The 27,690-nt window shown below is 53.1% G+C and overlaps 1 protein-coding gene across 13 annotated transcripts in view; it reads left to right on the top strand.

The window, feature by feature from the left end:
• ACSS1 (acyl-CoA synthetase short chain family member 1) overlaps positions 1-23,035 on the top strand; it is a 43,917-nt gene extending 20,882 nt beyond the window's left edge. Inside the window, exons 3-14 of one of the 13 annotated variants that reach the window (XR_014073998.1) lie at positions 2,403-2,602; positions 8,028-8,203; positions 8,556-8,708; positions 12,541-12,688; positions 13,648-13,785; positions 15,977-16,069; positions 16,952-17,064; positions 17,277-17,403; positions 17,882-18,086; positions 18,164-18,227; positions 20,179-20,297; positions 21,555-23,035. Coding sequence is in view for 9 of the 13 variants with exons in the window: in XM_081560438.1 (XP_081416564.1) it covers positions 2,403-2,602; positions 8,028-8,203; positions 8,556-8,708; positions 12,541-12,688; positions 13,648-13,785; positions 15,929-16,069; positions 16,952-17,064; positions 17,277-17,403; positions 17,959-18,086; positions 18,164-18,227; positions 20,179-20,297; positions 21,555-21,734 (1,687 nt within the window). In the remaining 4 variants the exon portion in view is untranslated. Of the gene's footprint in view, positions 1-2,402; positions 2,603-8,027; positions 8,204-8,555; positions 8,709-12,540; positions 12,689-13,647; positions 13,786-15,928; positions 16,070-16,951; positions 17,065-17,276; positions 17,404-17,881; positions 18,087-18,163; positions 18,686-18,784; positions 20,302-21,554 lie in introns of all 13 variants that reach the window. The other 12 variants (XR_014073999.1, XR_014073997.1, XM_081560441.1 and 9 more) reach the window with 12 other exon arrangements.
• The last annotated feature ends 4,655 nt before the right edge of the window (positions 23,036-27,690 follow it).

Here is a 27,690-nt window from a genome sequence, read left to right as displayed (position 1 = left end):
GGAACACCTTGGCTACTGCTGCTTGGTCTCCACACCTTCCCAGGGCCACACAGGTCAGTTGCCCAGCTCTGGTCGCCAGGCAGCTTCTGGCCTGAAGGAATCCTCTCCCTTCTGCTGCTTCCTCCTCGTCCCCACCGCTGACCTTTCCTGAAAGTTCTCCCTGCTGCCCTCAGCAATCGTACCCCAAAATGAGGCGGTGAACGCCCTTCACGTGCTCATGTTCCTTCACTTCCCCATTACAGCTGTGCTGCCAGAGGACACTCTCCTCTCATTTCTTTGGTCTGGTGCCCAGCTTGCCCTCATGGTACCGAGAACAGAATTTGTAACATCTTATGAACTCACCAAAGTGAATGAGTTGACTTTAGTACTTTTAGAAAGTAATTTCAAACAAAGATGCCTGATGGTAGAGATAGTCTCTACTGAATGTTTGGCAGGGTCCTAAGTGGGTGATGCTTCTCTGTCACACGTGTGACAGTTCAACAAGATGGAGGGGCCGCTGTTTCTCAGGTGATCTCGTGGTGGCTGTGAAAGCTGAGCTCCCATGCCTGTGCAGCTGCTGTAGAGAGTGACTCAGGCCTCTCTGCCTGGGGCCATTCTGTTCCTTCTTTCACTTCAAAATGCTGCCTTCCATCCTTCCATCTGTAGAAAAAGGACAGGATTTCATCACCACTGATCTCTGACACACTTGAGCCTCCATCTCCTCAGCACCAGCCGCTTAAGTCCTTAGGGTTGTCGAAACTGGCACATGCGCTGCGCTTAAGTCACCTTTTGACTGACCATGACTGCCTCTTCAGTGCTGTCACATGCAGGAGGCGTGTTTCTGGGCCCTGGTTTTGGGGCGTTTGCTGTTGGGGGCCCTCGGGGTGCTCTTTCTTTCATCACAAGCTCAGGTGCAGGGTGGATGGGGCGCCAGTGAGTGGTGCTTTTGTCCTCCTAAAGCCTTAAGGGAGGGGATGGGGTCTGTGTCAGTCTGGGCAGGAGTCAGGGGAGAGTGCAGGCCGCACTTGTGTTACCAAACCAGACTTGAGTCACTCTGCTCACCCGTGCACAGTAAAGCCAGCCTACTGACAGCGGGTTGTGGTGAAGGAAAGTGCAGCGTTTATTGCAGGGTGCCAAGCAGGTGTCCAGGGTAGCTGGTGCTCAAAACACCTGGACTCCCTAATGGGTTTTGGAAAGCCTTTTTAAAGTCCAGGTGAGGGAGGGGAGTCCCAGGGTGTGTGACAAGCTTGTGCACAGTTCTCTGATTGGTTGATGGTGAGGTAACAGGGCTGTTAACATGATCAGTCCTCAGGCTCCAGTAGGTCTAGAGGCTACAAGTAATTCATTTCTTCCATTTGGTGGGGGTTTTAGCATCTGTAAGAGAACTCAGGAACATGTATGAATATGATTATCTGAGTGTTTCAGAGAGGAGCTAAAGCGGAGGATATGGGAGAGAGGTGTGTCCCACCAGGTCCTGCTTGGTTACACCAGTGATCTGCTTTCATCTGGTCTCCCCCAAAGCCTATCGCCACTCACCCTTTGTTTGCTGGTGGCCCTTGCCGGGCTGCCCTTTTCTGAGTCTCTGACCACGGGGCAACCACAACCACTCCTGGGTCCTGGCCACAACGGTGGAGCCATATGTGGGGGGCGAACTCACTCTGCCCTTCCATGCCAGTTCTTTCTGTTAAATACAATAAAACAAGAGCAGCAAAAATGGGGAACTTCCCTTCCTGTGGGAAGTGAGGTTCAGCAGGACCACTTGGGAAACAGGGCTGAACTCATTCTGCAACTGCTTCTGCCCTCCTGTAGTTCCCCCACCCCTGGTTCTGCTGCAGACCCCTGGTTTCTGGGGGACTGTCATGCTCTCTGGGTTGGGTTGGGTCATACGCAATCAGGCCAATCAATCAGCTTGTTCAGGGGGATGCTGCACTCTGATTGGCCAGCCGAGCCTAAGCCTGGGAGTGGAGGCAGGGGCCTGGTAGGTGCGTGAGGTGAGGGCATGGTGTTCAGTGTCCCCATCCCTCACCCCCGCAGCCCTGCCCCAGGCCGTGGGCTGCCTTCCTCTCCAAATTTCTGTGGCTTCACACAGTTGGGGGTGCCCTGCTCAGCAAGGCCTGTGTTGACCCAGAGAACTGGGACCTCTCAGGGTGGATGTGTCAGAAGCCTTGGGGACTGGATAATCTAGGTCTGAGAAGCCCTGTTCTCTGTGGGCGAGGGGTAGGTGATTTTCCTCAGCAGTGTGATCATGAATCCATGTCAGTACCAGCCTACAAAGTTACAACGTTTTCTGAAAAGATCGTTCCATGCACCAGGTGTTCGAGTGGCTGCCCTCTCCAGGCTGGTTGGGGTTGCAGTGCCTGCAGTTTGCAGAACTGTTCCAGCCCTCCCCCTTCTCTGATGGCCCTCCCTCCCTTGTACTGCAGGGAGCTACTGGAGACCACGTGCCGCCTGGCCAACACACTCAAGAGATATGGAGTCCGCCGAGGGGACCGGGTGGCCATCTACATGCCTGTCTCCCCGCTGGCTGTGGCTGCCATGCTGGCCTGCGCCAGGATCGGAGCCATCCACAATGTCATCTTTGCTGGCTTCAGTGCGGGGTCCTTGGCTGGGAGGATCAACGATGGTGAGCACGTGGGCAGTGGGAAAGGGGGAGAAATCTGGGTCCCCCCTCACCTTCAGGGACTCAGGGTGGTGGCAGACATCACTGAAAGTCACAGAGACAGATGACAGGCACTACCAGGCACAGTGTGTGGCTGAATGAGCATTTGCTGTATGAGCTGAGATCCAAGTGCACTGGCTTGAACCACATGAAGAAGGAAGATTCCAGGTGGAGGGAATGGCATAGGTACCTGCTGGAGGAGGCCATGTGGCTGCAGTGGAGGCGGGAAGAAATGTAGGGTGAAAGGAGGCTGGGGAGGCCTGGAGAAGGTTCCACCAGTCAACAGATGAAAGCCTTTGTGGTGAGAAATGATGGAGTCAGGTATGCGCCTTGTGGTGTATCTTTAAGACTTTCTGTCTGCAGGTAGGTCAAAGGCTCCTGGACAGGTGTGTAGAGCAATATCATCTCCTTTTTTTTTTTTTTTTCTGGTGTCAGAGGGCAGAGTGTCTGCATGGTGGCCCCGTGTTTGTACAGCCAGATCCCTGCTCCCTTGAGATCCTGGAGGGCTCGCTGAGCTGGCTCTCCCAGGAGGGTGCCAAGTTCTGGGGTCTGTTGGGAATTCTTTGTGTCTCACAGAAGACTTGCCTTTGGGTAGTGGACAGAGCTGAAGGGCAGAGTTCTCAGACATCTGCTGACCACCCTCTTTAGGAAAGACTGGGGAGGCTTTCTGCTTTCTTTCAACATTTCCTGCTGCTTTCAGGGTTGGTACTGCCATTCTCTTCTCTTTCTCTCTCAACTTTAGCACCGACTGTGTGCCAGGTTCTGTCTAAGCAATCTGTGAAGGTCATCTCCTATAATTTTAATTCAGTCTTCATAAATACCATATGAGATAAGACTTTTGCCATTTCCACCCTCTCCCTTTTCCTATTACCATTGCATCACTTTAAAGTGTACAATTCAGAGACATTAAGCACATTCACCATGTTGTGCAACCATCATTACTGTTCCAGAATTTTCCATCCCTCGAATGGACATGTCGTACCACAAAGCAGGCATTCACCATTTCCCCTCATCCAGCCTCTGACAACCACCGATCTGCTTTCTGTCTCTGTGATTTGTCTGTTCTGGATGTTTTGTAAAAACGAACTCCTACAGTGTGTGGCATTCTGTGTCCTACTTCTTTCACTAAGCATGGTGTTTTCAAGGTGGACCTGTGTTGTAGTGTGAATCAGTATTTCATTTATTTTTGTAGCTGAATAATATCTCACTGTATGGATAGATTACATTTTATCTATCCATTTATCTGTTTATGGGCATTTTGACTTGTTTCTTATTTTTGGCTATTGTAAATAGAGCTGCTATGAATGTTTATGTACAAGAACGCCTTCTTTCAATTGTTTTGGGTGTATACCTAGGAATGGAATTGCTGGCACATGTGGTAAATCTATTTTAACTTACTGACGAACTGCAAAACTTTTCCAATGGAACTGCTCTGTGTTCCATGTCCACTAGCAATGTGTGAGGGCTCCAAATTCCCCAAATCCTCATCAACACTTATTTTCCTTTAAAAAAAATTATAGCCATCCCAGTGGGTCTGAAGTGGTATCTCATTGTAGTTTTGATTTGCATTTTCCAAATGACTAATTATCACTAGATATCTTTTCATGTGCTTGTTGTCTATTTGTGTCTTCTTTGGAGAAATGTCTGTTTAAGTCCTTTACTCTTTCTCTAATTGGCCATTTGTCTTTTTTGTTGTTGAGTTGTGAGTTCTGTATATATTGTAGATACTGTACCTTTATCAGATATATGATTTGCAATTATCTCGTTCTCTGTGTTGTCTTTTTGCTTTCTTAATATTGACCTTTTATGCACAAAAATTTTTAATTGTGATAAAGTCCAGTTCATCTGTTTCCTTTTGTTGTTTGTGTTTCTGGTGTATTATTTAAGATTCAGTTGCTGAATCTGAAACATTATGAAGATTTGTCTCTGTTTTCTTCTAAGAGTGTTTTAATAGTTTTAGCTTTTTAATTTAGGTCTTTGATGCATTTTGAGTTAATTTTTGTATATGGTGGAAAGTAAGGGTCCAACTTCATTTTTTTAATCTATGCATATCCAGCGATACCAGCACCATTTGTTGAAGAAACCATTCTTCCCATGTTGAATGGTCTTGGCATCCTTGTCAAAACTAACTTGACTGTATATTTGAGGGCTCTTTCCTGAGTTCTCTATTATGCTCCACTGATATATGTATCTATCCTTGATTTTCGTATGTTGAACCATCCTTGCATTCCAGGAATAAATCCCTCTTAGTCATGATATATAACCTTATTGCTATGCTACTGGATACAGTTTGTTAGCATTTGGTTGAGAATTTTTGCATCAGTGTTTATAAGGGATATTGGTCTGTAGTTTTCTTTTCTTGTGATATGTTTGTCTGATTTTGGTATCAGGGTAATACTGGCTACATAGAATGAGTGAGAAAGCATTTCCACCTCTGCAGTTTTTAGGACGAGTTTGAGAAAGATAGGTGTTAATTTATTTTTATTTGGTAGAATTCGCCAGTGAAGCCATCTGGTCCTGGGGACCGAGGCACAGAGAAGTGAAGTGACTTGCCCAGGATCATACTGCTGCTTAGTGACAGACCCAGGTTTTGAACCCAGGCATCCTGCTGATGCTTTTAACATTACATCAGGCTGCTCCTTTTCTGTCTCGCTAATGTGGTCATAGTTACCAAATGTTTCTGTTAAGATTCTCTGAAATAAGCAAAAACAACTGATTCTGGGGGATTGGTAACTGGATGCAGGGCAACTCCTAGACCTCGGGAATCCTAAACAGCCAGGCCATGGGAAGGCAGGGCCCAGTCAGCTCCAAGAGGTTTAGTAGGGAAAACTCCTACAGCTTTTCTGCAGAACTTTGCCATTAAGCAACTCTTCCCCAGTACTCTACACCTTCATTCAGGTGTCAGTTTCCTGGGGGTAAGACCCTGTTGGGACAAGTGTCTGTGTTCTCTTGGATCAGTAAGGGTAGTATTTTGGTTATCTGTTGCTGTATTACAAGCTACTCCAAAAGTTAGTACTTAGAATAGTATATTTTCTTATTATATTTCATGATTCTGTGGGGCAGGAGTCAGGTGGGCATAGTGGGAGTGGCTTCACCATGCTCTGTGGTATCTGGGACATCAGCTTGGTTGGCTTAAATGGTTGGGGGTGGCCAGGGGTCTCTTCCTCTTCACGTGGCCTTGCACATGATTCATGTAAATTCCCTCATAGCAAAGGCTATGGGGGCAGAATAGTGGCCTGAGCGATTGCCAGTGCCCAAATTCCCAGTAGCTGTGAATATGTCCCTTCCATGGCAGATGGCCTCTGCAGGTGTGATGGGGTGCTAAGATGGGAAATGATGTGGGTTGTCCCAATCTAACCACCCAAGTCCTTAAAAACAGAGAACTCTCTTTGGCTGAAGCTGTGGCAGAGAGGAAGGTCAGAGAGATTCAAAGTGGGGCAAGGACTTGACCTGCCTTTGCTGGCTTTGAGGATGAGGAGGTGTTGCACCGGGGGTGGTGTAGTGGCTCTAAAAGCTGAGGACTACCCCTGACCGACCGTCAGCAAGGTGGGGGCCTCAGTCCTGCAGTCACATGGAACTGAATTCTGCCAACACCCTGAACAGCCTGGAAGCAGATTCTCCCCCAAGCTTCAGGTGAGATCCCCAACCCCTGACCCCTTGATACTGGCTGTGAAACTCTAAGCAGAGAACTCTGCTGAGCTCACCCAGGCTACAGAACCATGAGCTAAAAAAAAAGGGTGTTCTGAGACACTAAATTTGTGGTAATTGGCCATCGGAGCAATTAAAAACAAATATAGGACTCCCCTGGTGGTCCAGTGGTTGGGAATCTGTCTGCCAATGCTGGGGACATGGGTTCAATCCCTGGTCCCAGAAGATTCCACATGCCACAGGGCAACTAACCTTATGTGCCACAACCACTGAGCCCACGAGCTGCAACTTGAGAAGCCCTCATGTCCAAGAGCCATGCTCTGCAACAAGAGAAGCCACCGCAATGAGAAGCCCACATATGGCAACTCGAGAGTAGCCTCTGCTCACTGCAACTAGAGAAAGCCCATGCTCAGCAACGAGGACCCAGCATAGTTGGAAATAACTAAATATTAAAACAAACAAACAAAGACAAATACAGATGCTGTGATCTGGTAAAAAAAAAAAATAAAAAACTAGGGTGAAAGCAAATTCCCACAGACAAAGTGTCTGTGGTCCCACCTGTGCTGATGCACTTGCTGTGGCCCTGCTGCCCGTCCTCAGGGGCCTCAGGGAGTGGAGGCTCCCCAAGCACTTCCTGGGGACTGGGCCTGCCAGGGCCTGGAGGTTCCAGTCCTGGAGGACCACTCGGGCAGGGAGGCCTCGCACAGGTGGGTACCGGGAGTAAGGCCTGCATCATGAAGGCCGGAGTCCCAGCACCCAGGATGGGCAGGGGCTGCTGTCTCCTCCAGGGGATCCTGAGCATCCTGCCTCACACACCGTTGAGGGAGTCCCTTTCCCTCTGCTGGCCCATCTCCCTTCCTGCCCGATGCAGAGCTTCCCTGGACAATCTCAGCCCAAGGAGACAGGCCTGGAGAATCTCAGGCAGGCTCTGTCCACCTGTCTCAGGTGGCTGGCAGGGCTGTGCCACCTCCAGCATTCTTGCTTGGGAAGAAGAGAGGCTGTGAGCATGCTTTTCAAAAGCGTATCTCAGACCGCAAAGCTGAGGGAGACTAGTGCCTCAGGTAGGGCCCCAGGAGCTGGTCCTGGAGTGAGAGTTCAAGTGCAGGGAGTTCACTGGGGAGGGAGTCCTGGGAGGCACTGTGGGCTGTGGGGTGTGAGGCCAGGGAGCTGCCCCCGTGGGTGCCCAGGTCTCAGACCGCACAGGAATCCCCAAGGCAATGGGCCCCATGCATCAGCATGACCCCCGAGGGACGAGGGACCCGGTTGAGGGCTGCTGGGTGGGGTGGTTCCCCAGCACCTCTGCCCATGGCTCCAAATCAGGCCTCTGTGCCCACATCACAGGTTTAGGGCCATGTGTGGTCGTCAGCAGGGCAGCTGGATGTTTGTTCCAGGCTCTTCCTCAGGGGCCAGTTGTACAGTAGCCCACCTTAGCCCTGATCCCTTCAGTTTATTCCGGGTTGGGGTGTGGTGGGTGGAGGAGGGTCCCCCCCCAGAGCAGGTGGGAGCGGGAATCTGGAAGAGTTGAGCTTCCGGTGGCTCCTCTCCATTATACCCACTTCTCTCAGGTTCTGAGCACTAAGTTCCCAAAGCAGACGAACTTCACATTTCTGTGTGGACTCTCCTGCTCAAGGATATGGACTTCCTCCATCACACCCTTAGGCCTGGGCATGTGGTGGTCTGGGCTGTGAAAGTCAGAGTGGGGAGGAAACTGACCAGAAATACCTGCATTTGACTCCAATAGCCCAGTGCAAGGTGGTTATTACCTTCAACCAAGGACTCCGGGGAGGGCGTGTGGTGCAGCTGAAGAAGATCGTGGACGAAGCCATAAAGGTCTGCCCATCCGTCCAGCATGTCCTGGTGGCTCACAGGACAGACAACAAGGTCCACATGGGGGATCTGGACGTTTCCCTTGAGCAGGTGAGTCTATCTTTTTTTGTATAGTTTGAGCAGAAGAGGTTGTCATTGGATTAACTAGGTCTTATCAGAGTGTGGTTCTCAATCTGGGTCCCCTTTTCTCTGTGTTATCTGATGGGCTTCCATCCTGGTGGGGAAGATGGAACTCAAAGTCCACAAACAGAGGGAAACACTTCACATAACGAAATGAATGGATCCATCCTTTTATTTGGCATTAACTAGGACGGGCTAGATAAGGTGAACTCTGAGCCTGGTCTCCCAAGTCCTGCGGCTGTAGGGGAGAGGAAGTCTCTGGGAGGCCGGGTGCGGGGTGAAGTCTTGATCCTCAATGGGCCTCTGGTCCTCGCCCTCATAGGAAATGGCCAAGGAGGAGCCGGTGTGTGCCCCAGAGAGCATGGGTAGTGAGGACACACTCTTCCTGCTGTATACCTCGGGGAGCACTGGGAAGCCCAAGGGGCTTGTCCACACCCAGGCGGGCTACCTACTGTATGCTGCTGTGACACACCGGGTAAGGCACCACCCTGGGGAGATCCGGGGGAGGGGCTAGGGGAGGCTGGACTGGGGGGGCCACAACTGCTGCTGTGTTCAAGAGCAGGGCCAGGAGTCCTGGCACCAGTGTGGTTGGAGGGGTGGGCTTGAGGGGCAGAGTGTCTGTGCCTGTCAGAAGGGCCTGTGTCCCGCACATGTGTTTCCTGCTTGTCCTCAGCCCATCACATGTGTGCTGAGCCTTTGTGGGGCCTGACCTGCTGCTGGCACGGCTGCTTTCCAGCGCTGGGTGCCCCAGACACTCCAGCCTTCCTGGGCCCTTCTCTCATATGACTGCACTGGTGTGAGGATGAGTACATTGCTGTTATTTGTTAAAATGCTTTCTTCTATTTAAGAGATCTTTTGGATCTGATTTTAAAAGAAAGTAAAACATTTTCATGGGCCTCTAAAGTGCTGTGGCCTCCAGGCTCTGCTTACTGGGGCCTCAATTTAAAAGGAAAAATTTTTTAAAAGATTTGCTTTTATGAGGAGACTTAAATTTAGTGCATGGAGATTGCATCCAGGGGGCCATCCTTTAAGGATTATGAAGCAAATGATCTGGAACAGCTTTATTCCAGTAAATGCATTTAAAAATCAGCCCTCATTTAAATATGAGTGGGTGTTTGGGGGGTTCTGGTTACTGTGCATCCCTAGTTGCCTTGGGGAGGAGCTGACCCTTCCCAAAGGGTCAGGGACGGGCTCTCAGGATACTGTCTGTGGCCCTGACTTTCTCTGGCCAGAGGCAGAACTCAGCCCCTACCAGCATGAGCAGCAGTGGAGCAGACTGGCCAGGTAACCTGGAAGCCCAGGTCGATCCAAGCAAGGCTTGGATGCTGAGAGCACCCACAGTCTGGCTGAAGTCCAGGGCCCGATCCCCTCAGTTACTGGCGGAGTTGGGGGTGGGCTATGCTGATCAGCCAGGTCAGTCACTTGGAGGCGGACCTCATGGATGAGTGTGGACTAGGAGCCAGTGCTGGGAGGCAGAGATGCGGCCTGTGAGTGTTGGCCACTCATGGGCAGCAGTGAGGATGTGGAAGTGAGGCAGAAAGACAGTTATGCCTAGAACCAGGCCAGGCAGACGAGGTATTATGTTTGACACTATCTATGTTAAAGCCCCTGTCTTCTGGCTGCTGGGTGACCGTGATCATCACAGAGCCGTTCTTGTCTGAAAGTCCCTTGCTCAGCTATGGGTAGGCGTGTTGCAAAGACTGAAACGTTGGGTAAGTCAGAACACTTTGGAAAATGTAACTACTGAGACTGAACACTGCTGCTGCTGCTGCTGCTAAGTCGCTTCAGTCGTGTCCGACTCTGTGCAACCCCATAGACGGCAGCCCACCAGGCTCCGCTGTCCCTGGGATTCTCCAGGCAAGAATACTGGAGTGGGTTGCCATTTCCTTCTCCAGTGCATGCAAGGGAAAAGTGAAAGTGAAGTCACTCAGTCGTGTCCGACTCTTAGCGACCCCATGGACTGTAGCCTACCAGGCTCCTCCGTCCATGGGATTTTCTAGGCAAGAGTACTGGAGTGGGGTGCCATTGCCTTCTCCAGACTGAACACTAAGGAAGTCGAAGAATGGGTCAAAGTGTTTCCCTATTTCCCTAATGCTAAGGAAATTAGCATTAGGAGTTCCCTGGTGGCTCAGATGGAAAAGAATCTGAATGTGGGAGACCTGGGTTCAATTCTTGGGAAGATCCCCCTGGAGAGGGGAATGGTAACCCACTCCACTATTCTTGCCTGGAGAATTCCATGGACAGAGGAGTGTGGTGGGCACCAGTCTATGGGGTCACAAAGAGTCAGACACAACTGAGTATGAACACAACTAACACACACACAGCATTAGGGAAGCTGTCAACGTGATGAAATAGTCTTCATTTGTTTTCAGGCATTACTAGGGCACTGTCTGCATGAGCAGAAGCAATGGGGATGCAAGGGTGGGGCCATCTTTTGAATTTCTCTTCAGTACAGTGAGAGTATTTTAAAGCATTAGGAATAGAAACTTTCAGCCTTTTGTACGTAAGCGTGTATCTGTGAGTGTACACATATGTGTGTGTCCGTGCATGTGGTGAAGGTGTTAGGACTGTTGGTTTCTTCAGGGAAAGGGCAGTTGAGTCTGCAGAGGTGGTGGGGATGTGAGCAGGCTTTGGGGATGTGAGTGGTGGTGTCGGGGTGCCTTGCTCGTCCCGGGCACCTGCTCTCCTTCCAAGAACAGCAAGGAGAGAGAACACCAGTCTCTTGAAAGATGTGGCATGGTGGGTATGCATTGTATTAAAACCCTCTCAGTCCCAGGATGCTGTGGGCTTTGAGGTATGGGTGTCCTCCTTCACTGGTGGAGCAGGAGTGCTGTTTCCTTGAGATTCAGTCTCTGCTCACAGCTCCACAGGGTCTTGGCTAACTCGGGACCACTGTGCTGTCTGGGAACTGCTGGGGGACCTCGGGGTGTGTTTGTGGCAGCAGGAGATGGGACCGCTCTCCCAAAGGTTAAAAAACAACCTTTACTGCAAAAGAGAACACAGACACAGGGACTTCTCTGGCAGTCCAGCAGTTCAGACTCCATGCTCCCAATGCAAGGGGTCCAGATTCAATCCCTGGTCAGGGAACGAGATCCTGTATGCCACAGCTAAAGATCCTGCAGTGAAGACTAAAGATCCTGTGTGCCACAACTAACACCTGGCCCAGCTAAATAAATAAAACAAAAACACAAATACAGAAAACCATCGAAATGAAATGTGTGATTTCACAAATGATTGCTCAACAAACCCACTTCAGTCAAAAACCTGACACAGAAGCCCCTTCATGGCCCATGTGATCACAGTCTCCCCTTGCCCCTCGACATGTATCCTGGGTTTTATAGTGTCCCTGCCCTGTTTTCCTAGTTTTGTCACCCTAATGTGCATCCCTAGATACTGTAGCTTACTGTTGTCCACTGATTGTTGTTCAGTCACTCAGCTGTGTCCAACTTTGTGACCCCATGGACTGCAGCATGCCAGGCTTCCCTGTCCTTCACTATCTTCCGCGCACTGATAGTTGTGGGTAAGCCATGTTTAACTGGTGGATTTTCCTCCATCCCTTCATTGCCTTAAACATTGTCAGTCGTAGCGCCCGGCCCTGTGTCCCTCTATCCCTTTGTCTCCTACAAACAGGCAGGTGGACCTGCTTACTGAGTCAGGCTCAGGTTTGACCCTTTGGCAAGAATAAGGAGATGGCCACGTCTCAGGCTCTTAGAAGCTGATGATGCTTGATGTGTTTCTTGGTCGATTTGGCTTTTGTTCTTTTGCCGTTTTTAAAAGATTAAAAAAATTATGGCGTAACTTAATGCAGAAGAAAATGGCAACCCACTCCAGTAATCTTGCTTGGGAAATCCCATGGACAAAGGAGCCTGGTGGGCTACAGTCTATGGGGTTGCAAGAGTCAGATATGACTTAGCGACTAAACCACTAAAGGCAGAGGTCCCCTTATTTTAGACATAGGACTGGATGGAGCACCTGTGGGTACACACATGGCTACCACCTGTGTTAGGACACAGGCTTCTCTGGCTCCCCCAAGGCCCTGACTTCTGCCCCCCCAACCCCACCTCAGGACCAGTGGTGGGTAACTCCTGGCATAGGGGTGGGCTTTGTGCTGGGCTCCCAGAGCGTCCCCTCTGGGGTCTGGCTCCCTCTGCTGTCCCCAGTGACACGTCTCCTCACTGCCATGGCTGCTCTGCCCTCACTGCTGCTCTCAGGGGCCGTGGGAGCAGCCGGGCTCGGTGACAGAACACACCCAACGACGTGCGGGAACTGGTGCCAGGCTCCTGATAGCCCCTCCCCTGTCTCTGCAGCTTGTGTTTGACTACCGGCCAGGTGATGTCTTCGGCTGCGTGGCTGATATCGGCTGGATCACGGGACACAGCTATGTGGTGTACGGGCCCCTGTGCAACGGAGCAACCAGCGTCCTTTTTGAGAGCACTCCGGTTTACCCCAATGCGGGTGCGGGCCGCAGGAGGGGCAGGAAGAAGGAGCAGAGAGGTTGGGGGGTGTGGGGCGAGTGGTGGAGGGTCCCGGTGACAAAGCTGCCGGGCCCGGGCCAGGTGTGCAGAGGGATCACATGAGCAGTGGAGGGGGTCCGACCTCTGAAGGCTTCAAGATACCACCCACCCTAACATCCCTCTCATCTCTGCGGCCACCTGACCAGATCCTGCCCTTCCTTGAAGCCCAGGCCAGTGGCCAGCCTCCTGGGTCCCCTGCTGCCTGTCTTTCGGGCCACTCGGGCAGTGTGACCTGGAGCCGCTGCCATGGAGTGGCATCCCTTTGAGGACCCACGTCTTGCTCTTCTGGCATCTCCCTCCCTCGTGCCACTGCGTCCTCCAGCGTCTGTTCAATTGTGACTGGATGTTGGAAGTTGTGCCGAGGCTTTCGCCCTGGTGGTCCATGGCGATGATGGCTCTGTGCCCAGAACTTTGGTCCCTTGCCTGGGTCCTCTCCGGCCTCCTGCAGAGGCCAGCTGTGCTCCTGGAAGACATGCAGGGGGCCTGGCTAGGGATGGGAGGCACATCTCAGGTGGCCTCAGTGAGTTGGGAGTGATAGGGCCCGTGCGTCCTGTGTGTCACCACTGCTCCAGGGAGCACCGGTCACCTCTGGAGGCCATTTATGTGTTCTTGGATGTGGGTTCTGCATTGGTGCTACTTCACCGTAACATCCCTTTGACCGCTTCCTTGCTGTGTCACATGGGTCAGGACGTGGGCTGTCAGTGCCCAGGGCCAGGCGATGGCTTCAGCCCGCCATGTGGGGTGTGCGGAGGTGGCACATGGGAAGCACCTCCCCTTCCAGCAGTGGGTGCAGAGTGGGTTTCGTGGACACTGTAGGTGTTTGCATGCATCCAGCACATGGTAACATGGGTCACCTCTGAGTGAGGCTCACAGAGGTGACATGCCCGGGGCCTCTCATAGGTCGGTACTGGGAGACGGTGCAGAGGCTGAAGATCAATCAGTTCTATGGCGCCCCGACGGCCTACCGGCTGCTGCTGAAGTTCGAGGACTCCTGGGTGAAGAAGTATGACCGCTCCTCTCTGCGGACCCTGGGCTCAGGTGAGCGGCTGCAGGCGCGTGTGTGTCGGAGCTGTGCAGGCCTCTGGACGCTTCATCACGATGGCCGTGTCTGCACTGAGTCCACTCGACGCGGCCATAGCCGGTAGTAAGCAGAAGTCCTCCCTGGAAGCACTTTCCCGGAGCCCACAGCCGTGGAGGGACTGGAGCTCAGCACTGCGACCTGGTCTGAGCTCTGTCTTCATTATGAAAACTCAGCAGTGTGGGAAGGTCAGGCCCAGGCCGGTTCCCACGGCTGCCTGGGATTTTACCCACTCTGTTCCCAGCACTGGCATCTGTGCCATTCTGCCCTTGGGTGCGTGTCTCCAGGCAGGAACGGTGTTGCGATATCAGAGGTTACCTTCACTTGTCTGATAATTTGGATCCATGTCGCCAGGTCACGTGAGGGCATTTTGGAAAGGTGACCTGGGTGACCTTGAATTGAGGTGGTCCCGGGAGGGGGAAGGTTTTAGGCCTGTTCTCCCGTAGGGGATTTAGTTGCTAAGGAAGCAGGACCAGGTAATGAGGGAGATGCTGCTTGAGGGTCTGTGTGTACCCCAGGTCTGGCAGACTCCTGTGGGCCTCACTCCCTAAAGCCCGTGACCAGGGCCACTCTCTCCCTAAAGCCTGTGACCAGGGCCACTCTCTCGGACTAGGAGTGTGTCGAAACCTCCTGCCCCAGGGAGCCCTCACAGGCTAGCCGGGCCTCTGTAACAGGGGGCAGTCCAGCCGCATAACCAGTGCCAATAGCAGAGCCCTGTGGGGTGTTCTGAGACCAGGGTATTGTCGAGGAAAATAATCAGTAACTGGTGTATAATAAGAATTGTTGTTTAGTCGCTCAGTCGTGTCCGACTCTTTGCAAGCGACTAATAAAAATAGAAGAGAGTTTTATTCAAGCCAAGCTGAGAAGGATAGCTCTGAGGACCTGCTCCAGAGAAGTATGGTTTTTAGCAATTCTATGTCTTATCAGAACAAAGTACATCAAACAAGTCACGGATACATGCCTTCAAGATTCCAAAGAAGCCCATCAGCAAGTACACAGAGAGTCGTTACAGCCGTGGCCCTGGGAGAAGAGTCTTATCATCAAAGGAGTCCCAGCGTCGGCATCCCAGGGAGGGGGCATTTATCTCTATCTCCTAAACTTCTGGTCGGTGTGCCCTTTTCCCTTTTCTTTAATGACTAAAGCAGATTACAGGGTCTGTTTGACAGGCCACAGATGGGCTGTTGTAGTCAGCCTAAGTCCAAGTTAAATGGCACGTGAGACAGAACGACTCCCCCGCACCTCGATGTGTGGCCACGCCGGCAGAGGGGTGACCACGGCAGCTCCTGCGCTGGGACCACTCCGTGCTTTGGCCGGTGCTGGTCCATCAGGAAAGCGCCATGATTCACTTTGCCATTCTCTGTTCCACGGACCGTTTTTAGCTCCAGGCTGCAGGAACATCCTCGTCCGTGTCTCCTTCTGGGGCTGGGCGCTAGGAGCGGCCTTCTCACACAGAACGAGCATGTGTGGCTTTATTGGGTTCTGCCAGCAGCAGGCGCGTAAAGCAGTTGTGGCAGGAGTATCACTTCTAAACAGGAAGAGAGGGACTTCCTGCTGCTGCTGCTGCTGCTAAGTCGCTTCAGTCGTGTCCGACTCTGTGCAACCCCATAGACGGCAGCCCACCAGGCTCCGCTGTCCCTGGGATTCTCCAGGCAAGAATACTGGAGTGGGTTGCCATTTCCTTCTCCAGTGCGTGCAAGGGAAAAGTGAAAGTGAAGTCGCTCAGTCGTGTCCGACTCTTAACGACCCCATGGACTGTAGCCTACCAGGTTCCTCCGTCCATGGGATTTTCTAGGCAACAGTACTGGAGTGGGGTGCCATTACCTTCTCCGAGGGACTTCCTAGCGGTCCTGCAGTTAGGACTCCGAGCTTCCACTGCAGGGGCATGGGTTCGATCCCCAGTTGGAAGAGTGATGTATGTGCTGGTGTTTCCTCCACACTCTCTCCAGCCTTTGGTTTTTGACCCTCTGATGGTGAAAATATCTCACTGTCATTTGTATTCTGCAATGGCCATAAGCAGGATGATCTCACTGCTTTCTGAAGTCTCATGTGTGCCTTTCAGGACAACTAACAGATCTGTTTTCCTCATGAAATCCGCTCCTTTAGTTTCAGCCCTGTTGAGTCTCTTAACACTTCTGTCTCGTGTGGTTGCAGTGGGAGAGCCGATCAACCAAGAGGCCTGGGAGTGGCTCCACAGGGTGGTGGGGGACGGCCGGTGCACGCTGGTAGACACCTGGTGGCAGACAGGTGAGCCTGTCCGTGGGGGGAGGCTCAGCCCCACGGGTGCCTGGCGTTTGGGGAGAGGAGCTTGGGGCTGCTGCTGCTCTGCAGCTCTGACACCTGAGTGTGAAGGCCTCCCTGAGCCTCCTTTCCTTGTCTGTAAGGTGGGGCCTGGGTGGACGCAGAGGGGGCGACACAGGAGCCCACAAGGGTCCCATCCATGGTGGCCCACCTTCTGAACCTGGCACAGCCCAGTCTGGGGTCTGCTGTTTAAGGGACCTTGAGTCCATTATTAGATGTTAGTGGGAAAAGAAGTTTTATTTGCCTTGTTTTGCTTTGATCTGCCCCTCTCCTCTGGGGTGTCTGACTTATCAGGATTTGGGGGGCAAGAGACCCCCACTGAGGTGGCTGAAGTCTCATCCTTCAAGAAGCCAGAAAGAGATGTTCCCGGTGGCGCAGGCCTCATGGTTCAGAAAGGCCCTGGGTGTTCCCTACAGCAGAGCCCCGGTGGGCCTTCCCTTGCAGGCTGATGGATCCAGAGAAATGCCCAGGGGCAGAACCCGGGGCCGCTCTTCTCCCGGTCTGGGGTCCTTGCCCTGAGCACTTCTTTCCCTCCGTCCTCCTTTCCGCTGTCCCCATGTTCCCATGACACAGGCTGGGGATCTCGTCTCCTGGGGTTGCCCCGGGTGTGCTTTGGTTTCCACAGTGGAGGGACCAGCACCCCAGCCTGGTTTCTCCTCAGACAGTGGTCCTTTTGTCACCGGGGCCATTTCCTTGCCCCGGACAGCAGGTCCTCCTCTCCCTCTCTGGAGCTCACCCTTGTGTGTGGTGTGGACCCAGTGCCCATGTGGTCTGGACACATGTGTCAGTAGCCCCAGGCCCACTGGTGTTTCTTCTTACCCCTTGCAGAAACAGGGGGCATCTGCATCTCTCCACGGCCCTCAGAGGAGGGGGCAGAGATCCTGCCCTGCATGGCGATGAGGCCCCTGTTCGGCATTGTTCCCGTTCTCATAGATGAGAAGGTGAATCACCCTGTCCACGTGCCCTGCCCAGCCCTCATTGCTTGTCCTGCCTCCCTGGCCTCCGCTGCCCTCTCCCCCTTATGAGACACCCACCGCAGGGTCTCCTCTTAGAGGGGAAAGCCCCTCTGGGGTGCCTGTCCTGTTCCTGCATTGGGCCCGGCAGTTTGGAGAACAGGAGATGGTCACTCCTTCTGTCTCCCTGTCTCCTGCAGGGAAATGTCCTGGAGGGCGGAGACGTGTCTGGGGCTCTGTGCCTGTCCCAGGCCTGGCCGGGCATGGCCCGGACCATCTACGGAGACCACCAGCGATTCCTGGACGCCTACTTTGAGGCCTACCCTGGTGAGTCTTTCCCCGCTGCTGCTGCTGGACAGTCTCAGGACTGTTTCGGAGGGGCTGGGGGTTATGTGAACTGTCCCTGTTTTCCTTCCCTCTGAGCCAGAAGTGGCCCCGCTTGGGGTCCTCCTGGGGGCTCAGGCTGTGGGCTCCCAGGAGAAGCGCAAGGACGCCACCCTGGCAATGACGGTGGTAGCTCCAGGCCTTCCCTGTCCCTGTGTTGTTGTCCTCCTGACCTGTGTAGTGTGGTTGGGCGGAAGTTTGGAAACACGTGTGTCCATGGGAACTGATGCCCAGCAGAGGCAAGCCTGTCAGAGACACTACTGGGGAAGCCAGAATGGGCTCCTTGCAACTCCTGCTTCCATGTTCAGCCTCCAGCCCTCTGGCAGCTGTTCTGCCCTTTACTGGCACCAGCCAGGCAGCACCTGGGGGGTGTCTCCCGGTGGAGGTTTGCAGGGGGTGTTCGGCACTTCCTCCCATTCAGGGGGGTCCCTCGTGGAAGGATGGGAGCCCTACCGGTCCTGGCTGGGAGCAGGGACCGACTCCCGCGCTGTGGTGCAGGCTACTACTTCACAGGAGACGGGGCTTACCGAACTGAGAAGGGCTACTACGAGATTACGGGGCGCATGGACGACGTCATCAACATCAGCGGCCACCGGCTGGGGACTGCGGAGATCGAGGACGCCATGGTGAGCACGGCCGCCACTGGTCTGGGGGCTGAGTCTATGAGTCAGTGCCTCACCTCTGCGTGTTCTGTCCTGCCCAGGCTGACCACCCCGCGGTGCCCGAGACCGCCGTCATTGGCTATCCGCACGACATCAAGGGAGAAGGTGCGACCCTGGGGCCGGGGCCTCTAGGAGGCGTGGATTCATGGGCGGGGCCAGGGCTTTCCCTGGGGTCAGGCTGCTGGCTCACCCCTGCCTCGAGCGGGGGTTTGGGGGAGGGGGCCAAACATCACGAATGGTAGAGGACAGTCCGGATTCTGCAGTGCCGCAGCTCCGCCATCTTTGAGGGGCTCTCACTCGCGGCGAGCAGCCCTGATCTGTCGGCCCAGCCGAGCTTGGGGAGCTTCCTCCCGGTCCACAGGCCCCCCTGGCTGCCCTGCTAGGGATATGTGTTAACTGCCCCTCGCTGCCTGCACATCTCGGCGCCTCGACGGCCCGGACTCTCTCTGGGGGCATCTGACCTGGGTTCCCCTGCATAGCCATGGGCCAGGGAAGTGCAGAGCCTGTGACAGGACTGATCCTCACTGACACACTTTGTTTCAAAGCCTGCTGGTTTCTAAGCGGTGAGTCTGGGAAGGGGCAGGCTTATCCGAGCACTGTAATGCCAGGTGGGCACTGGCCACACTGGCCTGGTCTGACCGACTCTCCGTGTTGCTCTTCAGGACAGAAGGAGGTCTCTGCCTGGAGCAGCCCAGGCACACTTCCTCCTGGGGTCCCAGCGTCATCATCCTCCCAGCCATGTCTGCGTGCTGCTCTTCTATGAGTTACTCACTGTCTCTAAGCCAACCTTTAGGAAAACTGAACACTTATTAAGTGCTTTGAAGAAGCGTTTTCAGTTACCATGGAAGGACATACCCGTGAGGCTGTCACCCTTGTGAACTGGCTGAGACTCAAGGTGGGGGGTGTCGGGGATTGAGGGGATGAGACAGGACGAGTCCTCGCGTGTGTGTCTCAGGACCCTTGGGCCACGCCACATTCCACCAGCCTCCCCTGCCTCCTAGTGGCTCTGGTGTTGCCTGCCAGGCTTTGGGAGAGAATTTGTGTATCGGCTATGGTTATGTGCATTTTCCTGATTTCTAACACATTTGAGCATTTGTCCACATGCAAAACATGAACAACAAAAACTGTGGGTGTGTATTTTTCCCCACTCTCTCTGCACTTGACCTGACGGAGGGGAGCCCCCCAGGTCTTGTGTGGTTAGGACGCAGACCTAGGGAGCGACCTAAGTCCCTGCCCTGTGGGCTCATATGCTAGAGGGGCCCAGGGAGAGGGGAGAGGCAGCTGGATCAACTCAGTGGGGTTCGTGGGCGCCTCGATCAGGGGCGGGCTCAGCGTAGGCACAGGCAGGCCAGCGAGCAGTACGGAGTCTGCGTGTGAAGGGAGTTGCAGTGGGAGGGGGCAGTGCAGGTCAGACTGTCCAAAGTGACTCTGGGACAGTGACTGCTCACACGGAGAGAAATGGAGTTGGGCCCATATGTGACATCGTAGTTAAGGAGAGCCCCAGGAACCCCTCTGATCCTCACTGGAGTACTGAAAACAAAACCTAGTGTTTATGCTAACCTAATGGTTGACCAACGTAGCCCAACAGAGCTTCCTGCTGACCAAGCCATTCTTCTATGCTGTCCACACAGTGGCTCCCAGATGGATTTTACACTGAACTTGTGGTTAAATAGCTACGGGGCTGGTGCCCATAGGCTGGACATAGGCCCACAGACTAGTGCCTGGGGAGTGATTCCATGCCCGGTGCACGTGGTGGAAAGTGAGTTTCTGACAGCCCATGTCACTGCTATGTCACGGGCGTAAGGACACAGAGGTGAGTCATGGCTCCAGGGTCTCTCCACACATGCCCGCCACCCCGGGGCACTCGGAGGAGCCGCTGGAGTCACTTCCACCTTGAGTGAAAATGGAAATGCACCTTCTGGGAGGCAGCTACAGGGACCAGCGGCCATGGGTGCACTGGCCTTTGATCTAAAACCCCTTTGGACTTAGCAGCGATGGTGTGAAACACGCTGCCCCAGGAGGTGGTTCGTGGCCTGAACCTCTGCTCTCCTTCCAGCCGCCTTCGCCTTCGTTGTGTTGAAAGATGACGCGGGTGATGTGGACGTGGTGGTGAAGGAGCTCCAGATGGTGGTGGCCGACAAGATCGCCAAATATGCAGTGCCCGATCAGGTCCTGGTGAGTGGACGCCCCTCAGGGGCCACGGAGCTGCTGCTTTTCAGCCTCCTTTCTGCTTCCCACCATTGACAGGGTGGCAGCAGGAGGTGGGCGAGGGGGTGGCTGCTGCATCCTTGGAGTCAGGGAGGAGACAGTATCAGTGTGGACAGTGCCTGGGCACTTAGGCCTGGCTGGGCTGCAGAGGGTCAGGGATTGTAAACAGGGAGGCCTGGGTCTGGACCAGAGGTCCCCGGGCTGGTGGGGAGATGCTGCCAGAGTCTGCCTGGGAGCCTTTGCTGGGGTGGGTTTTGGGGAAGGACTGGGCCATCTTCTGAGCCCCGCTGGCTTTTCAATCTTTCTTTCAACACCAGCCTATGGCCTTCTTTCTCTGGGAGCTAGGCCTCTGAGGCAGGAGGGCCCAGCCTCACTTGGTGCCGTACGAGTCACGCTGTTGGCCTGTGACCAGAGCTTCACCTGAACTGCCCGTCAGTGAACAAGTTTCTTTCTAAGGACAGGCCACTGTTACAGGCCCTAAATGCAGCCCTTCATGTATTGTCTTGACACTGAATGCCTGTGGTTGGATAATGTCAAACGCTAAGTTTCAAACACTGAGCAAGACGACATTTTCCTCTCAAGCAGCTCCTACTTCTTATGTTAGAAAGGCCAACTATGGTCCCAGCCAGGGGAGGAGACAAGGTGCCCCTCGAACACCTGGTTCTGCTGTCACCTGAGAGCCCTCCTAGCTTAACTAGTGGGAAAAACGGGTGTTGGCAGTGAGATCCACCAGGTATGGGTAGAGCCTCCACAGTGGAGATTCAGCTAACTCCCTGGCAGTGGATGATTTCAGCTTTAGGTCCAGATGGAGGAGAACAAGGGCTTCCCAGGTGGAGCTAGTGATAAAGAACCCACGTGCCAATGCAGGAGATGTAAAAGATGTGGGTTCGATTCCCAAGTCAGGAAGATCCCCTGGAGGAGGGCACGGCCACTCACTCCAGTATTCTTGCCTGGAGAATCCCATGGACAGAGGAGCCTGGTGGGCTACAGTCCATGGGGTCGCAAAGAGTCGAACACGACTGAAGTGACTTAGCATGCACGCTTGGAGAATAAAACCGGAGGCCACAGCCCGGCCGCTCTCTGGGGGTGGCTGCACCTCAGCCATTCCTATTGGGTCCTCGGGGAGGGGTGTCTTCCTCCAGGACACCCTCATCTCAGTACAGCTGGGCACCGGCTGGGAGTCTGAGTACCACCCAAAGGCTAATGCTGCACCTTCCCTGCTAGGTAGTGAAGCGTCTTCCAAAAACTCGGTCTGGAAAAGTTATGCGGAGGCTCCTGAGGAAGATCGTCACAGGTCGAGCTCAAGACCTGGGGGACACCACCACCCTGGAGGACCCCAGCGTCATCACAGAGATCCTGAGTGCCTACCAGGAGTACAAAGACAAGCGGGAGGGTGCCAAGTGATGGCTCTGCTGAGACCCCAAGCCAGGCCCCTAAGGCGTGCTCCTAGAACACAGCTCCCGGGTCGACTTGTTCCTAGACGCCCCAGCAGAACCCAGGCTGCCCTTCTCGCGAAGCCTGAAGTCCCTGCCTCCCCTCCTGGGGACCCATGACAGGTCCTCGCCCAGGGCGAGCTTCCTCCCACTTGTCCTGAATCTGGTTTCCTGGTGAAAAGTCCATCCCCCTGTCCCCCTGACAGCACAGGAAGGTGGAGCCCCTGTGTCTGCTCAAGTGGACTGGGAGCAAACAGCAGTCATGTTTCCTCCAGATGTTTTTAGAAACAGAAGGTGAAGATTTTATTTTTATACTTTTATATTTTAGAAGAAACATGGTGCCCACACACATGCAGTGTGTGCTTTACTTGTACACACTCTTCTTAACAGTTACGAAAAGCTCCTTTTTTGCCTCCGCTCGTGGGGAAGCATGGCGGGCTGGAGGGTGCACTTTGGGTTACTGTTTGGCCTGTTGGAAATGTAAGTTGGAAATGTTTGTGCCTCTGTCTTAACACAGCTATCTTGAAACCTCTCAAGCCCACAGCATCTGTTTTTGGTGTGTTTCCACTTCTCTTGGTTTGTGTGTGATGAAACTAGCTGCTAGAAGCACCTGTGGGGATGGGCTCTGGTCGCGTGTGTTTGTGCAGGCTGTGGTCTGGGACAATTCCCCTCCCTCGGCCTGGGACTCTCTTAGCCGCTGGTTGGTGTGCTCCACTCTTGGGGCTCTTCAGGGAAGCTGGGGACTCATGAATGCAGCCAAAACTGGGTCCCCGCAAACTGCCCTACCTCCCTGCTCTGAGCCAGTCTTTCCCTTTGCCAATGTGCCTTGAGTCCTCTGGACCTAACAAAACGATGTGGACCGGTAGGCTGCAAAGGGTCTATTTTTAGCCAAGCACATAAGGGCCCACTTGTGGATCAAGGGGAGGATGGCCTGCTGAGCTGGGTCCTGGAGAACAGGGAGGGCTGCCCCCACCCGGCCCTGCGCCCCACAGTGGGCGGTGCCCTGCAGGTGTACAGGTGTTCACAGGGCATCAGGTTGCTTAACACCTGCTGTGGCCACGCTGGGCTCCCGGTGGCCAGGCGAGGATGGGTGGCCTCGGCTGTAGCGCATGGCTCCAACAGAACCACACACCTGCACCTATAGCGTTTCGCTGGACTTGGTTCATTAGGGTCAAGGCACTACTTAGGAAATGACTTTGCTGTAAACTGGGACAGTGACCAGGGCCTCAAAATGATCTGCAGGGCTGTTCAAATAAAGCTTTATTTTGTTCATTCTCTTCTTTTTGTGGTGATGTTTTCTGATTAAAAAAAAAGAAATTGCTATTCTTGGTTGTTGAATATAATCCTTGGAACAAAACTGGAAGAGACCCATTCACTCACAAGAGAAAACTTAAAAAAATTCACCGTCTTCCGGAGGAAGTACAACTCCAGGAAACTCACCTATCTTAGGCTGTTATTTGGCTAACTTAATGTGTCTCTAGACCACTGGTGCTGGCCAATCACTAGTTACACGTGTCTAGTTAGATATGTTAAAAAAAACCCAAAACTAAAAATGTAGTTTCTTGGTGGCGCCAGGCAGTAATGCTCAGGTGCCATGTGGCTGGGAGCTACCAGGCTGGATGACACAGACCCCTCGTCAGCCGTGGGGGCTGATCTAGAGCACAGAGCTCGAGGAGGCAGAAGCCCACCCAGGCAGCGCCACCCCCCACCTCGGCCCCCCCATCCTGCCGAGAGATGGACAGGATTTGTTTCCTTCGGTGGATGAGAGGCAGGCTTTAGAGAAAGACACATCGAACGGGTGCCCTGCGAGGTGGGGACGAGAAATGCTCCTCAGAGCTGGAGCCCGGAGGCCCAGGGACACTGTCCCTCCTGAGCCCCGGGCACGGGGAGGAGGCTGGGAGGATGCTGAATTTATGAAGGCGGCTCACCAGGGAAAGACCCGGATCTATCTCTGGCTGCCTGGGAAGTCCCAGCCACAGCAGTCTGGCCCCAGGCAGGGCAGTGGGAGAGGGTTACAGGCCGACATTTAACAAGTCCAGTTGCCCGGCGTCCCCTTCCGGTGAAGCCACCCTGATCTCGGTCTCCAGGGGGCTTGTGACCATCATTCCCAGGGAAACCACCTACAAGCCTCTGTGTCCTTGTCTTTTGAAGCAAAAGGCTGATTCGAGAGTTAATGATTGGGAAATGTGAAGATGTAGAAGCAAAGAATAGTTCTTGGGCCAGGGAGCTGGTGATGGCAGAACCACCGAATGCTCAGTTCCCTGAAAGATATGGATAAATGTCTGACATACATTCCTAAGTTGTGTTTTTTTTTTTTCAAATAAATTTATTTATTTTAGTTGGGGGCTAATTACTTTACAATATTGTAGTAGTTTTTGCCATACATTGACATGAATCAGCCATGGGTTTACATGTGTTCCCCTTCCTGGACCCCCCTCCCACCTCCCTCCCCATCCCATCCCTCTGGGCCATCCCATTGCCCCAGCCCTGAGCATTTGTCTCATGCATCGAAACTGGAATGGTGTTCTGTTTCACATATAATATACATGTTTCAATGCTATTCTCCCAGACCGTCCCACCCTCACCTTCTCCCTCAGAGTCCATAAGACTGTTCTATGCATCTGTGTCTCTTATTCTGTCTCGCATATAGGGTTATTGTTACCATCTTTCAAGTTCCATATATATGCATTAGTATACTGTATTGGTGTAGTAGACCCCCTCCACATGAAAACTGCTGATCCCAAGTACACAGAACCTAGACTGGGTGAAACCAGAAGGCTGATGATACTTGAAACTCCACCTTGACGCCAACAAACCTAACTCTCCATGAGGTGATCCTGCCCTGCCCTCTGAACACTATAAATGCCTCCCTACTCCCTCCAGGGGGGTCACCTGGTCTTGAAGGCATTAGCCCACTCTGCCTGCCTTTGCCTGGCAAAGCAATAAAGCTACACTTTTCTACTTCACCCAAAATGCAGTCTCCGTGTTTCTACTTGGCACTGGGAAATAGGCCAAGTTTCAGCAACGCTGGCATCACAGTCCTTGGCTGTGTGATGCGTCTGGCCTCTGAGAGGACTCGGAGAGAACTCCAGCAGGGCCTGGCTGGGACAGAGTGGGGCACACTGTCCTGCCCAACTCAGCCCCAGGCTTCCTCCCTGCATTACCTCTTCCGTCAAGGCTGACAAAGACCCGACTTGGAGCCACCAACAGCAGAGAGCAGAGCGGAGATGGATGACTGATGGCATGGAAGCAGAGCAGGGACCAGGCAGGACAGAGAGACCACTGTGCTGTGATTGCACGACACCGACCTAACGGTAGATCCCGAGGTGACACAGGCACACCAGGACACACATGCTGGTCCCAGGTCACCCACAGCGGCTGTACTTGTGGAGCAGGAGTAGTAGTGTGAATTCTTACCCCACTGCCTCAGCCTGACTTGAATGCCATTAACTCAAGTCCTCCCAGACTGACTTGCCCTCACCTCCAGCTCTCAAGATTCCCAATGTTATTATGTAAACGCTTCCACGGGGCTTGCCTGGTGGTCTGGTGGTTAAGACTCTGCCTGCCATTGCAGGGGACAGGGGTTTGATCCCTGGCCCCAGGAAGATTCCATATGCTGTGGAGCAACTAAGCCCACATGCCACAACCACACACACACACCTACTGAAGCGCGAGTGCCTAGAGCCTGTGCTCTGCGAGAGAGGCCAGCGCACTGCAACCAAGAGTAGCCAGGCCCAGCTTGCTGCAACTAGAGAAAGCCAGAGAGTAGCAGTGAAGACCCAGCATGGCCAAAAATAAATGAGTTAAAACAAAAACAACAAAACCACTTCTGCCGCTGAAGGAGGCCCTGCCAGGTGCTCGACTCAGCCCACTTTACCCTCACGGCGCCTCCTGAACAGACACATGTCCCCTATTTGGCAGAGGAGGTGGCAAGGTGGTGGAGTTGGGTTTGGATGGAGCCTGACTGACTCCACCCTTGACCGCCATGCTCAGACCCCTCCTGGGAGACTGTGTTTTAGGGGAGCATCAATATTTAACTTTTATTTTATAATCTTGAAGGCATCTTCTTGTTGGCCTTTGAAATGCTATCTGGGATGGGGAGAGCTGAGGCAGGTGCAGGCCCACAGGAAGCTTTCCAAGAGGTGGCGACTTTGGTGGGATGAGGCAGGGTGCTGACGTCTAATCCAAGTTAGAGGTTTTTCCTTCATCATTGTTTGGGAATTCTGCTGCATAACAGGGTGAAACCAAGCAAACAAATCCTTTCTGGTCTGTGAACACCAGTTGTCTTTGGTTTCACAGTATTTCATTTCACAAAGAAAACTTACTTATCCTGCTTGGGCTCCACAGACCTTCTTGAGTCTGTGGGTTGATGTCCACCTGAATCAGTTTTGGAAATGTCTCAGTGATTTATTATATCTTTAAATATAATTTTTGTTATTCTCTCTTCTTTTCTGAGGACACAGATGTCTCACATTGCAATTTCTCACATTCTCATCTCTCTTCCTGCCTTGGTCTCAGCTGCCCTGAAGGAGCTGTGATAAAGGCTTGTATGTGACTTACTTAGGAATGTGATTCCAGGAACAAGTGTGAGGGATATGGGTGTGAAACAGGAAAGCAGGCAAATGAGTGCCATGGCAACCATTGCTGACCTCCCAGGACTGAAGAGGAATACTACACCTGTGTCTGTAAACTGGCTGGCCTCTCAATCTCCTCCTCTAGACCTGTGAATGCACTTGGGGGAAAAGTGGCTCCCAGCCCTGGGCTCCTCTTCCTGGGCCTCTGTCATTCCTGGATCCTGATCACCATGCTGGGCTCACTGGTGTCTTCATGCAGATATTTCAAGTTCATCGTTGTCCCCACTGTGTATGTGAGTCTGTTACCTAATCTGCCATCACAGGAATACAAAGTCATGCATAATGTTCCTTATATGTGAAAGGTTCTGAATTCCAACATCCATTTCACCCAAGCATTTCCTGTGAGTTACTGAGGTTGTTTACATACTACTTTGTATTGTTTATTCCCTCCCAGTACAATGTTAAGTATGCATGTGTGCGTGCTAAGTTGCTTCAGTTGTGTCCCACTCTTTGGAACCCCATGGACTGTAGCCCTCTAGGCTCCTCTGTCCATGGGATTCTCCAGGCAAGAATAATGGAGTGGGTTGCCATGCCCTCCTCCAGGGGAAGTTCCCAACCCAGGCACTGCACCTGCATCTCTGTCTCCTGCATCGGTATATTTCAAAGATTCCTGTATGATTCTAATGTGTAGTTAAAGTTGAGAACCCCAATCTTAAGGAGTGGTGGCACTGCAATCACAGCGACCCGCAGGGCATTTGTCACTGCTGCCTGGCAAACACGTTTATTTTCACCCTCACGTTATGCCTTTGGGTCTAGCTGCCGACACTGAAGGCCTCAAGAGACAGACTGACTGTGGCGTCTAACCGCTGGTCCTGGCCCAAATGACTTAAGAGCAAGCAACTGGGAAGGCAGCACCGCTGAAAGTGAGCCTCAGCCCGAGGCTCAGGGTACAGTCATGAGTAGGTGGGCTGCTGCTCAACACCCTACAATGTGCAGGACAGCTCCTCCCTCTTCCCTCCCAAGAATTATGTGGCCCAAACTGTCAATAGTGCAGAAGTTGAGGAACCTGATCTAACCAACCAGGTGGCCCCATCCCCCCTGCAAGGAACGGGATGGCAGCTATCCTGGAGGGTATGGTCGGCGGTCGGCGGTGGCGGGGGGGGTTCTGAGAAGGAACCACAACTAGCACTAACTTAAAAGGTTAGTGCTAATTTAGCTTATGACACCTGAACAGAAAAACAGGACTAAACTGTGCCGTGCAACACACGGCTCTGCTTGTGCAGAGCATATGCTCCAAGACAAAACCACTGACCCCTCCAGTGACTTTTATGGTTAAACTTTGATCCATCCTTG

This window comes from Giraffa tippelskirchi, chromosome 13, assembly GCF_054371585.1.
Source record: "Giraffa tippelskirchi isolate mGirTip1 chromosome 13, T2T-mGirTip1v1.2.pri, whole genome shotgun sequence".
In the NCBI taxonomy this organism is placed as follows: Eukaryota; Metazoa; Chordata; class Mammalia; order Artiodactyla; family Giraffidae; genus Giraffa; species Giraffa tippelskirchi.
Note: the sequence above shows the minus strand (reverse complement) of the source record. Positions and strands in the feature narration are given on the sequence as shown.